General features: G+C 38.4%; 2 protein-coding genes across 2 annotated transcripts; one reads left to right on the forward strand and one right to left on the reverse strand.

Moving 5' to 3' along the window:
• The first annotated feature begins 1,388 nt into the window (after positions 1 to 1,388).
• Positions 1,389 to 5,522, forward strand: syce2 (synaptonemal complex central element protein 2). Its single transcript, XM_036137203.1, has 5 exons — positions 1,389 to 1,511; positions 4,355 to 4,439; positions 4,718 to 4,797; positions 4,888 to 5,002; positions 5,126 to 5,522. Exons 2-5 carry the CDS (start codon positions 4,365 to 4,367, stop codon positions 5,324 to 5,326), a joined length of 471 nt encoding a protein of 156 aa, XP_035993096.1. The 5' UTR covers positions 1,389 to 1,511; positions 4,355 to 4,364; the 3' UTR covers positions 5,327 to 5,522.
• A 151-nt stretch (positions 5,523 to 5,673) lies between these two features.
• On the reverse strand, positions 5,674 to 13,232 carry LOC105931436 (glutaryl-CoA dehydrogenase, mitochondrial). Its single transcript, XM_021320318.2, has 12 exons — positions 13,127 to 13,232; positions 12,605 to 12,717; positions 12,436 to 12,468; positions 12,195 to 12,335; positions 11,997 to 12,059; positions 10,830 to 11,000; positions 10,607 to 10,736; positions 8,480 to 8,696; positions 8,285 to 8,388; positions 8,078 to 8,203; positions 7,826 to 7,986; positions 5,674 to 6,092 (listed from the first exon to the last, which is right to left on the reverse strand). The coding sequence occupies exons 2-12, from the start codon at positions 12,705 to 12,707 to the stop codon at positions 6,019 to 6,021; spliced, it is 1,323 nt and encodes a 440-aa protein (XP_021175993.2). The 5' UTR covers positions 12,708 to 12,717; positions 13,127 to 13,232; the 3' UTR covers positions 5,674 to 6,018.
• Positions 13,233 to 15,803: the final 2,571 nt, after the last annotated feature.

Here is a 15,803-nt window from a genome sequence, read left to right on the forward strand (position 1 = left end):
CTTATACAAAGGTTCCACATTTTGCACCAAATACTGGAAGGACTGTCCCGCTGGGTCTGTGTAGTTAAAGCCGTCCATATTTCCAGAATAGGAGATTCCTCAACTGAAGAGCGGTTTCTCCAGCGCATTCAGAGAAAAACAGCTCCTGGTGTGAAGTTTTTGTCCTGCAGAAGAGTCTCTTCCTGAAGTAAAAAATAGTACATTTGAGCACAAAACTTTAAGAATAAAAAAAAAAAAATCAGTCAATCAATAAAGTCTCTTGACCTGTTAGCTACCAAGTTTTTGTAAATTCCAGCGTAAAAAACATTTGGATTCTTGCTATTTGACCTAACTAAATCCCGCTCTACACAGTTTCCCGTAATGATCAAGATTATGTCCTGTAAATTGAAGAGGCATCATGGCATTTCCACCAGGCTGTGCGCTTCCGTCTGCTGTTTCCTCTGTCCTGACATAATCCAGACTGCGGGCAGTGACAGAGGGGAAAGGAAGGGAAGGGAGGGGATTACATCAGATCACAGTGCTGATCAATCAGCAACCATCCCAACCCTATCCAAGCTCACAGAACTGGAGAGCATTTAATCCACAACAAATCTTGCAAGTGATGTACCGCTTTACACAAGACGGCCATCCCAGCATACAGTTACTGTAGACCTATACCTATAAATGTGCAATTACGACACAAATGGTTTTGTTTTGCTATGTTTTACCATTCTGAAATAAACAGAAGAAATAATATAAGTGGTTTAAAAAAGAGTGTATGTCTTAATACAGGGGTTCCCACACTTTTCAGCCTGCAACCCCCAGAATAACAGTGTCAGAGACTGGGGACCCCATTTTGATAAGCAGGATGTTTTATTATTATTATTATTATTATTATTATTATTATTATTATTATTATTATTATTATTATTATTATTATTATTATTATATTATGAGAATAAAGCCATGAAATTACTAGGATAAAGTAATATTTCTGTAAGAACACTTCCCAGTTAAGTCATCCCCATGCATTAAAATGAGGATTGTGGAGCATCTTGTAAAGTGACACTTTGATATCAGTTTCACAAATAAGGAAATACTAATTTTTTTTTTTTTTATCACATTAGCATCAAATCATCTTGTGACCCCAAAAGGTTTCTCGCGACCCTCCAAAGTGGGGGTCTCACACCCACTTTGGGAACCCCTGATTAATAGAAGCAATTGAGTATTTTATGAACAGCTTGGGGATTTTCTAACAGCAGTATTTTAGTGTAATCATACTGAATTAATTAAGATTAATCTCAGAAAACGCTTTATACAGTCATAGTGCAAACTATTACAAAAAAAAAAAAAAGGTGAAGGAGGAATGAATAAGGTGCTGTATTTACTGAGCACCTGAACTGAGCAACAACACAGAACTCAGAGCCCATCATAATCAGAGTACATTTCTGCTTGTTTTATCTGAGATTTACATAACCTGAAGCTGACAGGTTTTCATTTAACAGATTTTTTTCACAACTAAATCCAGTCTTGTGAGTATTTTGCAACCCTCCTAACCTGATGTTCTAGTAGTTATTATGAATGGGGAAAAAATGATGATATGATCTATAAAGGAGAGCACTTTGAACAGTACTATGCTTGATGCTGCAAATTAATTTCTTTAAAGTTTGCCAATTGAGACCAATGTATTTAAGAAACGACTGCAATATAAATTATAAGGGGTTATAAAGTGCGCGGATTTATAAACTACGTGACAAAGTTGTGCATTTTTTAATCTTTATTAACAAGAGAAAACCTCACTATACTGTATTAAGCTAGCACACGTTAGCATGCTAGCTACGTTTTACATGCTAACGTCTAGCTAGCAGAAAACAGTTAGCTACATTTATCCTGAAATGCCTGAAAAACGGACTGGATTTAATGTTCACTGCAGGATTATGTTGGCCATTTGTTTTTGACTTGCTGTAAATTGTACCAAACTGTGAATTTTAATACCAATTAACACTTAAACTAATAAAAGTTAGCTTGAGCTAGGACATATAACTTATTGATTGGATCAGTTGACAATGTGAATTAGCTGATAAAGCATTTTTACCAAACTGGTTTATTGAAAGAGGTATTTGTATTTTTGACAAACAATATTTTAAAGCATTGAAATGTTTTCCCAAACTAAATCATAATGCAGTCTTCAGAAACATGTCGCCAGGTGCAATAAGAATCAGCTTGTATTTAAAAAAAAAATAATCTTAATTCAGAATAATTATGAGTTGCACTTAATATATAACAATATAATATAATAATAATAATAACAAGAATATGTTAAATTTAATCCAGAATGAGATTTTCACATGTTAGCCGTACTTATAAGAGTATATCTCCTAGTTTATTTTGTTTAGGTCTCTTTCTTTTTATGGGTAGATGATTAATTAGTTATGATTAGTTATGACTGATTATTAATTACTTATGACTGAGTATTTTGCAATAGCTTTAATTACAATCAATCAATTAATCAATCAAAGTTTATTTATATAGCTCTCTTCAACAATCCAGACAATACTCAAAGTGCTTTACATGTCTGGAGTAATAAAACAATTTGGAATAAAAGACAAAAAAAAGAGATGATGAAATACTTTCTATCACGATTAAAAGATTTAAAAATGTATATAACTAGATTAAAAAAATATATATATATATATATATATATATATATATATATATATATATATATATATATATATATTGAAATCTTATTTTAATATAACCTGGGGTTGTATAATCTGTTTTTGTTTATGTCCAAACTGTGGCCCCGGTGCCATGTGCGGCCCTCTGGATGTTTTTTGTGCAGCCGTGACTGTAATTCAGGAATAGTACACAAATTTGACCCTTCAGCCCAGACAATTGATTCAGATAAAACCTTTCTATTTAGATTATATTGTAAAATAGAACCACCAACATCCAGTCACTGACAGGTATTCATTTGACAGATCTTTTTCACAACCTTGTAAGTATTTTGTGACCCTCCTAACCTGATGTTTAACTACAGCCACTCAACAGCTGACTTGGATCAGCTCAGGAAAATAGAAATTAATCAACTCAAAAACGTAGGACATCTGGCACTGGCAAACAGACGGCATGAACATAAAATTCTTTTTAGCTGATCTGTTACTTGAGATAGCATTCATTGGATTGATCCGAAATGTATTCATAATAAAAATAGTAAACGCTTTAGTCTGATATCCAAAGGCAGGGCTCCACCTAACATTTTTTTTTTAACTTGAGCACAAAAGTTGTTGTAATGGTAATATTTTTACATGCAATACAATATTTTTAGTGTAAGGAAGCTGGTGGTTGACTGTCATATGCACAGACCCACCTCGTTTATACCGGTTAACATCCAGCGAAGTGATGTTGAGATAGTGGACTCCTCTAAGTACCTGGATGTTCACCTGAACAATAAACTAGACTGAAATCATAATACTGATATTCTTTATAGGAAGGGTCAGAGCAGACTCTACCTGCTGAGGAGGCTGGGATCTTTTGGAGTGCAAGGGGCGCTCCTGAAGACCTTCCTTGACTCTGTGGTAGCACCAGCCATCTTCTATGGTGTGGTTTGTTGGCGCAGCAGCTTATCTGTAGCTGAGAGGAAGTGGCTGGTTAAGCTCATTAGGAGGACCAGCTCTGTCCTGGGATGCCCCCTGGACCCAGTGCAGGTGGTGGGAGACAGAAGGACCGTAAGGAAAATACCATCATTTATGGACAATGTCTCCCTCCCCATGCTTGGAGCTGGTGCAGAGCTGGAAAGCTCTTTCAGTGACAGACTGCTGCATCCCAGATGCTCAAAGGAGCGCTTCCCCAGATCCTTCATCCCAGCTGCTGTTAGACTTTATAATCTCTGCTGCTTACAACAAACTCAATAAGGGTTTACATCATGCCAATAGTTGCACAGGGTCTGATCTCGTCATGAATTATTTACATTGTGTTTCAGTTTACACTGTCTCTCAGTTGAAGGTCCGTTTGCACAATTTTTAGCTTCTCGAGGAGTGTTTGTTTGCAAATTGCAGATTTTTTTTACATTGTTCTATAAATTGACTGCTTCGTTATTTTTTTTCTTATTTTGTTAACTTGAACATTTCATATTTATCTTTATATGTCCTATTGATATTTGCACACAAATGTTCGTATATAAGTCTTTCTCTTCTGTTGTACAGCCTAACTTTAAACGTAATTAGTCCTGTGTGTAAGTCTGGTGATTTCTGTCTACTTGTTTTTGCCACTGTCATGCCTGAATTTCTCCACTGTGGAACAATAAAGGCATTTCTATTATATTCTATATATTAATACCTTATACTTTGTTTCCCTTTAACCATACGGCCAGACAGGCCAAAATGGATTTCTTCCTTGATGACCTTCCATCCACCTCCATGTCCACTCCTAAGAAAGGACATGACGATTCGCTGATGGTAATATACAACCATAGAATTAAAAATAAATTATACTTACGTAATATTGAATGTAATTTTGTAAATTACTTTAAATCCTCACATTAAGTAAGTGACGTGAACCCCAGCATTTCTTTGCATAAAACGTAAACATTGTAAGTTACCAAATTACTTCTCAGACTCTCTCAAGGTTCAAGAATTAAAACATAGTTTCGTCAAAGTGCAAATTTATGCTCTGAGCACTAATATGTGGGCCTGTAATTTTTCTTCTAACAATGAAAGAATTTCTTCTCTTGCAGCTGGAAGATACAGATCACGATTTGTCAAGAAAGAAGTCCTCAAGTGTGAGCATGACTGAGATTGAAGAGCAGCACAGCAGGTACATAAACTCCCTTGCAGGCTGCAAACATTTAACTATTGTTTTTAAGAAACCTTTTACGGATGTTTTTTATCTTAACGTCGGTTGCAGCTCATACATTGATAACATCAGCAAAAAAGCACAAGAAATGATCGAAAAAATAAACCACGGACGAACCAGAGACCAGGAGATGATGGACGGTTTTCAGGAGAAGCTAACAGAGAAGGTGTGAATTTTGGCGAGAAATCTCTCCAGGAACTGATTCTTTTTTAAAACTGGGTTGTTTTTACTTTGCTCTCCCGTTTTAAACTGAGGTTTGGGCCTTATTTCTCTCTCCTCCCTCCTCCAGGTGACAGAGATGTGCCAACTGATGAAAGAGCACATGTACATCATCTATGAGAAGAACAGTAATGAAATCCAGGTGAAGCTGCAGGAGCTGTCTGAGGTGCTGGAAAACTGCTCTAAGCTGAACCATGAGCTCCTGGAGGCCAGTCAGGCCCTGGCTAGCCTTAGACACGGGCTAGACATTAATCAGAGATCAGAGCAATAACTACGTTTTTTTTTATGTTCTAACGAGCTTGTGGTTTTGTTTAACATGAAGACGAGTTTAATGGTTTTGGTGGTGCTTTTATTGTTACACTGTTTGTTCTTCCTTTCTTCGCCAGTACTAAACAACTGATTTCCCTCAGGTTTCAATTAACCATTTTCTGACTACAGCTGAAAAACAGACTAACTAAAGCTAAACTCACGTTTTCTACATGTTCAGTTTCAGCAACTGTTGTTTTAATAAATACATTCACAATAAAAATTGAACAAACCAAAGTGCTGTCGTGGTATGTACAGTACAAAGATCTCAATGTGATGCTCTATCAACGTCTGCATATACAGCATTTCAACTATGATCATTCAAATCAATTTATTTAAATGCTCAAGTATCGCAAAATATACCAGATGAATATGTAGCGACTTACAAAAGTGTCACAGTGTTAAGTTACTGTTAACTACAGTTCAAAGACAGGTTAAATAATTAAAAAAGCAGTAAAAAGATGGATCCAACGTTTGGCTCCAATATGACTGGAAAGTAAGGATAAGACTAAGACACAAATATAATATCTTGTCCCAGTAGTTAAAAAAACACAAGTGTGATCGTTATGACGTATCCCAGCGGAGAGTCTCCTAGGATGAAACTGCTCTTCCCACATTATTCAGATCATCAGTTTTATCGTGATGCTTAAAGTCCATCTACTTGTCCACGGTGAACGACTGCAGCCCAGTGATGGCTCTGCCCAGGATCAAGGCATGAATGTCATGGGTCCCTGCAGAAGGAAGACGACAGAAAACTTCTTTAACAAGGTGTTCAGATAATATAACAGAGGTGGTTGAGAGTTCGAGCTGCATTGTTCTGGACGGTGCTGCCCTCTTGTGGTGTTTGTATGTAACTAGAAGATAAAACTTTAGAGACCGTTTTTTTTTCACTTCAGAAGACTGCTTTAAAAAGAATGATTAGTAGCTATTTTTTCCACCACAAAACGAGTATAAATGAAGAGAAAAAAATGAAATGATCCCATATCTAAAATTCACATGAGTTTCAACATAAATGTGTGTTAAAATCACATTTTTTTTATAACTAAAATCTTTTTACACAAGTTAATTGTTTTAGCCGTCTTTCATTGTCCTCTCTCTTCATCAAAATCTTATCCCAAGGCCAGAAATACACAAAATCTCCATAGTGGTAAAATAAGACCTTTAAGGTAACTTTAGGTGTAGTTTTAGCCCCAGAAGGCTGGTTCCCCTCTACCTGGACCTATCAACATGGTAACCTAAGATGGAAACCTAAGGGTTAGAAAAATTAACAGTATCTCCTTTGGTCATCTCATAATTATCCTGTTATTGGTTTGTGTTACTTTCACCTGAAAATCTTTTATATATATATCTGCATAACTGATCCTTAAGTACGTCATACTGAGATTGATCACTCTAAAGTTTGTTAATGTTAGAAGGCAGTGGCGGTTCTAGACCAAATTTACCAGGGGGGCCAAGGTGGGGCCAGTGTTTTTTCACAGGGGCACAGAACAAAAAAATAAAAAAACAACAATAAAATGGCAACATTTAACTGTGGAATAATATTAAGTGAGCCACTTGTGGGTCTGGAACTGCAGTTTTCAGACCCCTGATCCAGCAGTTGAATACTTTGCCCCCAGCTCAATACAGCTAAAGCTAAACGTGAAACATCTTAAGTTTTAAATTCCTTTTAAGTAGAGTAAAACTGTATAGGTAAAAAAATAATAATAATATTGATCAAAGTGACCAATCAGTTATGGTTTCTTTGCCATTGCAAATAATTATGAGAAGTGTATTTAATATCATGTCTTTAGTACAGGGGCCATAACAGGGGCCAGGACCATTTCTACAGGGGCATAGGCCCCTGTTGGCCCCTGTCTAGAACCGCCCCTGTTAGAAGGGGAAGATTAGAAACTGATATTAATCAAAATGCCTACCTCGGAAAAGATCGCTTAGCAAGAGTGTATGAGAAAAAAGAGTGCAACATAATCTTTAAATCGACGTGTATTGTGTCTGTACATATATTCATGCAGGGTATGTTTAATGTTTTTTAAAATGCTGTTTTAAAGCCCAGCATATTTAATGTAATCCTATAGAGTCTGCATGTCAGAAAATTACATGACTTTTAGACATTTAAAATATCTCCCACTAGTGGATTGAACCCTTTTTATCTTTATAGATCAATTAATGCAAAGATTTTAAGCGATCGAGATTGTTGCACAGAGAATAAACATATTGGACTTTCTCTTATTTCCAACAGGTAACACCTGCAATGTTATAATACAATACAATGAACACAAACTAAATGTTACATGTACTCATGCTTTAATAACGTGGGTATGACTTAATGAGAGCAAGCTGTTTTACCAAGAAGAGAACTGCTTTTGTTGTACCACTTCAATCTCCCGCGTTAGATTTAGTTCACTCTGATCTCTTTAAGAAACCTGGATAAATTGAACCTGTGGTTTTGGTCACTCCTCTCACTCACCCTCATAAGTGTTGACAGCCTCCAGGTTCATGACGTGACGGATGATGTGGTACTCGTCTGCAATGCCGTTTCCTCCTAGCATGTCTCTGGCTTGTCTGGCGATATCTAGGGCCTTGCCGCAGCTGTTCCTCTTCAGCATGGAGATCATCTCTGGTGCCGCTCTATAGAGATTAACAAATATATTACCAGTCGACAGTAAAAAAAAAAAAAAAAAAAAAGGGCCAAAACACAGGAGTGACAGAGTTCCCTCACTTCTTCTGATCAATAAGCCTTCCCAGGGTGAGACATGACTGCAGGCCAATCGTGATCTCCGTGAGCATGTCTGCCATCTTCTTCTGCATTAGCTGGTTCCTGGCCAGTGGCACACCAAACTGGATTCTGATCGGGAGATACTGAATGATGAAACATGATCACTTTAAAACTGGCTTCCTGCTTGTAAACCCCTAAATGTTTGTGTACCTGTCCAGAGTGTACTGCCGGGCAGCGTGGAAGCAGAACTCTGCAGCCCCTAGAGCTCCCCAGGCGATGCCATAACGGGCATTATTCAGACAGCCAAACGGACCCTGATCACAGTGGGGGGAAAAAGGAATCTTGTATCCTACTACTGCACAAAAACTGCCATGATAAATCACCTGAGTAAGATTTATCACTTACGCCAAGACCTGAGACATGGGGCAACAGGTTCTCGTTGGGAACTTCCACTTCATCCATCAGGATCATACCAGTGGCAGATGCCCTCAGAGAGAACTTGCCCTCAATCTTTGGTGTTGTAAAACCTTTCATTCCACGCTCCAGGATGAAGCCCCTAACTTTGCCGTCCTCACACCGGGCCCAGACCACCGCGATGTCCGCCACAGGAGAGTTTGTGATCCTAGCAGAGACAAGAGCATGGGACAATATCATCTCTCTGGATGCACTCAGCAGATTCAACTCAAAACGTTTTAAAGCTGCATCATTTTCTAGTTACCACCGGCGTTCATCAAGGTCCTATCCCTGGACCCCTTCTGCTCATTGCATATCGCCTTCTTCATGGCAATTCGGAATTAATTTCTATTTCTATGCAGATGACGCCACGGACCGCGGAACCGGTAGGGCCGGTAGGGCCGCGGCCCTACCTACTTTTGATGATCAAACATGTAAAATAATATATATAAATAAAATTTAATTATTCAATAGCTATTTTTTCAAATGCACAGTAGTCTATGGCAGCAGCATCATTCTCCAATGAGAAAGCGATAAATCATCCCATCTAAAAATGTATTGGCTGATTGTGTCATGTGATGTAAACAAACGTTTTCCCACATCTGCGCTGCTTATGACCGCTACTTCGTTTGCTTCGTTAGCTTAGTTAGCTTAGTTAGCTTAGCTAGCTTTAAGGCTGTGTCCACTGCAAGTGCTGAGAGGTGTTTCTCGTCCCTCCGTCGTATCAAGACCTATCTGAGATCAACAATGACCCAGAAAAGACTAAATAGCTTGATGTGCGCCCACACACACAGGGATCTTTTGACCACAGTGGATGCTTGGAGGATAGGACTTCATCCAGCATAATGACAGACGGAGACACTTTTTCAAGAATATTTAGAGCAGGGGTGAGTTTGACTTTTCTTTTTTAAGTATTTTTATTCTGTAAATATTGTGTTAGCTGTAATATAATGATTGTAAGTGGAAATAAATCCGGGGCGTGTGTGCTGGATCGTCAGAAAAAAAGTGAAATAAAAATTCGGTGCCGATTTTAATTATAACATGGCAGACACATTTATCATGCTCAGGGACCACAGCCTATGAGAAATCAATACATTCTGGTGTCTAAAAATGGATTGGCTTGTCTTGTGTCATGTGACGCAAATCAGTTGCGTGATCAAGGGGATGCTGGTGTTTTACGTGTATGCGGGTGCGTATGTGATGGGTAGTGGTATTGTGAGTTTTGCCTGATGGGCCCGACCAATTTGAAATGCGTTCCGCGGTCCATGGATGACACTCAGGTCTACCTTTCCTCTAAGACCACATTTTTTGTCACACTTACCTGCCACCCTGTTTACATGATTTAAATTTTGGTTCAACTCAATAAGCCTTCATAGGTATAGAGCAGAGGCAATCACACCCCCCTACCACTCTGTTCTGAAAGTTTGACCATGTTTAACTCACATAAATGATGTCACCCAGCTGCTTATTTCTGCCTCCATAACATAAATGTCCTTCGTCCCTTTCTGAAAACCATCTCCACCACCATGCTTGTTTACTCCCTGATCCCCTCTCACGTTGCAACGCTCTTCTCTTTGGTCTGCCTAGCTGGTTCAGCTCTCTGTTGTCCATACTGTTACAATAGCCCTTTCTGGAAACCATAATAGCTCTCTCCTTGAAGAAATTCTTTGGCTTCCCAGTATATACAATATATAATTTAGATCCTGCTCCTACCTTTAAATGCCCTTTAAATGTTTATGTCATTATTACAGCAACAGAAAAAAATGAAACTTTTAGAAGATATTATAACAGTTATTGTGTCTGTTTGCGTTGTACTGTGACATTTTATTGGCCCTTTGGCAATATTGCCATGCTGCTGGCGTCGCTCCAGCTCTTATGTCATCCAGCCGGACTGAAGGTAAAAATTCAGTAAAGCACCGAGCCACGTGTCTATAGTCGATTTTAGCAGAATTTCTACCGCCGTATAAGCACATAATTATCCAAGGTAATAAACTTTCAAAGACATAACATGCATGTATATATCCCTTAACTATTTAACTTTCTATTAATCCACGTCTTGCTGCTAATGAGCCTGCATACCATGTCTTGGCTCCGCTGATGGAAAATGTACCGCTGGATGGATTGTACTTGGCCCTCGTCTCCATGCTACTTGGGTCACTGCCGTGGTTCGGTTCTGTCAAGCCAAAGCAGCCCAGGATTTCTCCCCGAGCTGCAGAACAAATAAGCACATGCCAACGGGTTAAATGACCCCATTGTCATCCTTCTGCAGCCAAAACTGGTTGATAAAAAGGGTGCCGCTCACCAAGTCGGGGCAGGTACTTCTCCTTCTGGGCCTCGGTGCCGTAAGCATAGATGGGGTGCATGACGAGTGAAGACTGGACACTCATGACAGACCGATAGCCACTGTCCACTCTCTCGACCTCTCTGGCAATCAACCCATAGGCAACGTAACTGGTTCCAGCGCAGCCATACCCTGGAGTGTAAACAGAGCGCGGATGATCTTTAACGAACATCTCAAAAGAACCGCATTTCACTGCATTTACAGCTACAACTATTTTTTTTTTTTGGGGTATGTCTCTACCAGCCTTCCACATAGAGGCAGATTTTTTTTTTGGTCCTATCTTCTTCGCAAAATACCACAACCACAGTCAGATTGGATTGAGAGCATCCTTGAATATGCATTTTCAATCATGCCACAGATTCTCCTGCAGATTTAGGTCTGGACTTTAAGTGGACCATCCTGATACAGGTTTTTAAACTTAAATTTGTACCAATTCTACTCTGGCTCTGGCTATCTACTATCAGTCTTTCTAGAGGGTGAACCTCCAGCCCAGTCTCAAGTCTCTATCAGGTTTTCTTCCATAATTGTCCTGTATTTAACTCCATCCATCTTCCAATCAACTCCTGACCTGCTTCCATGTCGTTTATGGGAGAAAAAAAACTCGCCACAGCATCATGCTGCCACCAATACAGAATGATATTTACATGGCTATATCCGGTGTCACTGAAATGTTTAATATTTATGACATTGTTTTACAATCAAGCAGTGCTGTAAACATCTCTATCTCCCAGGGCTGTCTTATGTGTCCCTTGTTTTTCACAGAACAGGTGGATTTATGCTGAAAACAATTCACATATAGATGTACTCTATTTACTAATTAGGTGATTCCAGAAGGCAGTTGTTTGCACGGGATTTTATGTAGTGGTATCAGAGCAAAGTGGGCTAAGTACAAATGCATGCCACACTCAGTGTACTTGCTTGTTAAAAATCTATGAAAACCAGGTATTTTTCTTCCGTTTCAAAACTTAGTGACATTTTGTGTCAATTTATCAAATATAATCCCCACAAATACAGATGAAAACGTTCAGTGGGTAAGAATACTCTACCAAAGCCCTGTCAAGATCCATTTATATAGTGTAATTAAAACTTTAAGATGTGCATAAGTTAACTAAATTGTACTTTGTTTACCTTTAATTGTTGGGCCAAGGACGCCCAGCTCCCCCATTTCTGAGACAATCTCACGGTGAAAATCTGTGGGATTGTAACATGTTTTTGGAACAGTTTTTAACTCCTTTTACAGTATATGAGCAAATCAAGGTGTGAGTAAAGTAACAAAACTTTTGCATTGAGTTTCCTGTGACAAATAATCATTCCTGCTTCACCCACGTTCGTGCCTGTTGGCCATCAGGATGCGAGGCATCAGTTTTTCTTGGCAGTAGTTGCGGAAGGTGTCACGGATCATGATTTCTTCCTCTGTCAGCTGACCCTCGAGATCAAGAGGGTCCTGCCAGCTGAATGCCACCTTAGCTGAAGGTAAGGGAAAAAATGTGGGCACATCGATTAGGTTACTCTTATAAACAGTAACAGAAAATAAAGTCTTGACGATCTTAATATATACTGCACTTACCTGCCTTGGGAGCCTTTTTGACCTCTTCAGCATCTAAAACACACAGTAGTATTGCATTATGCAAAGTTTTTCTAATTTCTCAAGATACTCTTATTTTTATTTGATTTTGCCTTGAATTTGCCCCATTTGTAACATAAAGCCCTCATTAAACAACAGCTACTGAATGTACCTTTTGCAGCTGCAGCAGCTGTGCTCTGGGCTCTGCCTGCAGTGACCACCACACACTTTTGGCTGCTGGTGAGCAGACGCGTCAGGGCACTTCTGAGAGCCATGATGCTTTTACTAGGCACAGGAAGAATAAATAAATAAATAAATAAATAAATAAATAAATAAATTAATTAATTAATTAATTAATTAATTAATTAATTAATAATAATAATAATAATAATAATAATAATAATAATAATAATAATAATAATAATAATAATAATGAGAGAAAAAAACACTTAAACTGTGTTAACAAATTCACATGAGCCTAATTCACTCAAAGTTACCAAAATCAAGAGCTAAGGTACAGATTTTTTTGTTTCCTAATGTGGCCCAACAAAAAATTTCTAAGCAGGAACCTTATAAGAATACCTTAATAAAATGCCTCAAACACTGAGTATCACGCCCTGCCGCCGGGGTTTTCATGCAGAGCAAAACGCGACAAACTCGACATAAAAAAGTTAAACATTTGTCCAAACAGTACCTTTTTTTCCTTTACTTGGGGTTATCTGTTGATGCGGTAACCTTTCAGCGTACGCGAGCTGTGAAAGTCGCTTAAGTAATGTTTCAGCCGGTGAGACGTCACGGCTTTACGCAACGTGAATCAGGAGACGCGCACTGAGCATGGGCACAAAGTTGCGCAACTTTGACGTTACACAAGGAACTCGTCTGGAGTTTTTAGCGCAGGTAAAGCAATAGCTAGCTGTTTATTTATTGCGCATGTGTGATTATTCAAATTTCCAATAGGACAGGTCATTATTATTTGTCCCTTTTCCCCACTACCAAAAGCGAGTCAATGAGTCCATACTGGGTGTGAGGGGTGGGGGTGCAGGGGGCCACTTTACAAGCTCCCAGCTCATTGGCTGGTAAATAAGGCATGGAACACAATTTCAGTTCTATTAATAAGTTTTGTAAGCGACGCTATTGAAATATACAAACAGTATATATATATAAATATATATATATAATATACAAATATTAATCCAGAGGAAATTTCTGAGTTTAAAACTAGTGACCACCACACCACATTTGCATCAATGCATATACGTACCTTGTCTTAAAAAAACTGTATATGGTTTATCATGTTGCACTGAAATTTGTTATAGGTGCAACAAATAAGATAAACTAAACTAAGATAAGATAAACTAAGATAAGCTAAGATAGAATAAGATAGGATAAGATAAGATAAGAAATACTTTTGTTGTCCCTCAAAGGTGAAATTCTGGCATGACAGTGGCAAAAACACAGAGTTACTCACTAGACCAGAAATAAAAAACAATCTAATCTAAAGTTAAGTTCTAAAGCAACAGAAAGGGAACTTATCAGAAAGACAAAAAAAAAGAAAGTACAGTTCAATTATTGATAATACGGCACATTCAGATAAAAATACCATATTCAATGTAAACAGGAAAAATGCTCCTTTGAGCCTCTAGGATGCAGCAGTGTGTCACTGAAAGAGCTCTCCAGCTCTGCAACAGTTCCCTGTATTTGGTGGGACACATGGTCTATCAATGATAAGGGATAAGGTGCTTTATTTGTCATTATATATACAAGGTGCATACAACGTAATTTTATAGATCAGATGGCGGGTTAGCCTGAGCCGCTGCGACTAAACGCGCCGCCACTAATGGCCGACCTGACCAGCATGTTTTTGGTAATGATGGCATTTTTCGCTTAGTCCTTCTGTCTCCCACTACCTACAATGGGTCCAGGGGGCATCCCAGGACAGAGCATCCTCTCAGCTACAGATAAACTGCTGCTCCAGCAAACTACAACACAGAAGATAGCTGATGCCACCACAGAGTCAAAGAAGGTCTTCAGGAGCGCCCCTTGCACGCCAAAAGACCTCAGCCTCCTCAGCAGGTGGAGTCTCCTCTGACTCTTCCTTTAAAGAACATCAGTATTATGACCCCAGTCCAGTTTGTTGTTCAGGTGAACATCCAGGTACTTATAAGAGTCCATTATCTCAATATAACTTCCCTGAATGTTCACCTGTGTCAGTGTGAAGGGTATGCACCTGTGAAGGTCCATCACCAGCTCTGCAAGGGCATCAATATCACCGACCAGTGAGGATCAGGCATGTTGCCTTGAGGTCTTAGTGTAAAAGCAGAATTTTTTTTAATTGCTAATTTAACTAAATGTTCTGTATTAACAATAAATGTAAATTCAGTTCTGCCTCACTTTAAAACATGACTCATATTTCTATTGCCCAATCAACATCAGACCCGGCCCACAGATAAACCCAAGACCTTGAGGAGTAGTTATAGGACACGCTTATTTGAGGCTTTATTGTTTAAAACGTTTCACGTTTTTCCTCAATTGATTTCATAAATGTTATAAATTCACATCAGATCTAATTTCATATCTGTTTTGCTTCCCAACATGACTGTTTTAGATCTTTATTGCACAATCAATATCAGATTAAGCATACAACAAAACACAAGAACATGAATATTTTACACAACTTTAACTGCTCATAAAAAGGTTTCACTTGTCAGCCTGAGTGGTCATGTTTTATTCTCTATGTTAAATGGTTGCAATATCGGAAGCAGATAAATATCACATTTTCTGTTTATTATCAAATTCACACTTAGTAATTGAATTTAACCTATTAGCAGAGCCCTTCTCAACAGTGAGAAAATGAATTACCCTCCGCCGTAAGCCCTGTCCATGTTGGATGATCACACTGCTACATGTAGGCAGGTCATTTCTGTAAGAGTGACTGTTGTGTTTTTTTTTTTTTTTGTTGATAATACCACTACTTTATGTGGTAAAATAAAAGAAATTTGGAAGTCATTCTTCATCAGATTTCTGAGACTGTTGATAAGATGCTGATTCATGCTGTAAAACTATGATCCCTCATAGATTGAGATCTGAAACACTGAGACAGAAGAACCTAAACAACAAATGTCTACTTTCCATAGATGGAAATAACCATGTTAGACTGAAGAATCGTATCTCAGCCATACTTAAAAAGAGGGATTATTTACTCTGATGATGTAAGCAAAAAACCCAAAGGTTTGGTTGTGGTTGAGGGGAAGCTGTGTTAAAAACACAACTTCATTCATGCTTTCTTCATCATTTATTATTATCTCTGACTTTCCATTTCTGTCATTTATGAGCCCTGTCTTTTTCTTCCTTGGCTAGACGTGCATATTTTA

This window comes from Fundulus heteroclitus, chromosome 5 (assembly GCF_011125445.2).
Source record: "Fundulus heteroclitus isolate FHET01 chromosome 5, MU-UCD_Fhet_4.1, whole genome shotgun sequence".
Lineage (NCBI taxonomy): Eukaryota > Metazoa > Chordata > Actinopteri > Cyprinodontiformes > Fundulidae > Fundulus > Fundulus heteroclitus.

Coding starts and splice junctions, on each gene's coding strand:
- syce2 (XM_036137203.1), top strand. CDS start 4,365: ATGGATTTCTTCCTTGATGACCTTCCATCCACCTCCATGTCCACTCCT. Junction 4,798..4,887: donor ATTGAAGAGCAGCACAGCAG/GTACATAAACTC, acceptor CGTCGGTTGCAG/CTCATACATTGATAACATCA. Junction 5,003..5,125: donor AGGAGAAGCTAACAGAGAAG/GTGTGAATTTTG, acceptor TCCCTCCTCCAG/GTGACAGAGATGTGCCAACT.
- LOC105931436 (XM_021320318.2), bottom strand. CDS start 12,707: ATGGCTCTCAGAAGTGCCCTGACGCGTCTGCTCACCAGCAGCCAAAAG. Junction 12,060..12,194: donor GATGGCCAACAGGCACGAAC/GTGGGTGAAGCA, acceptor ACAATCCCACAG/ATTTTCACCGTGAGATTGTC. Junction 10,737..10,829: donor GAAGTACCTGCCCCGACTTG/GTGAGCGGCACC, acceptor TTTGTTCTGCAG/CTCGGGGAGAAATCCTGGGC.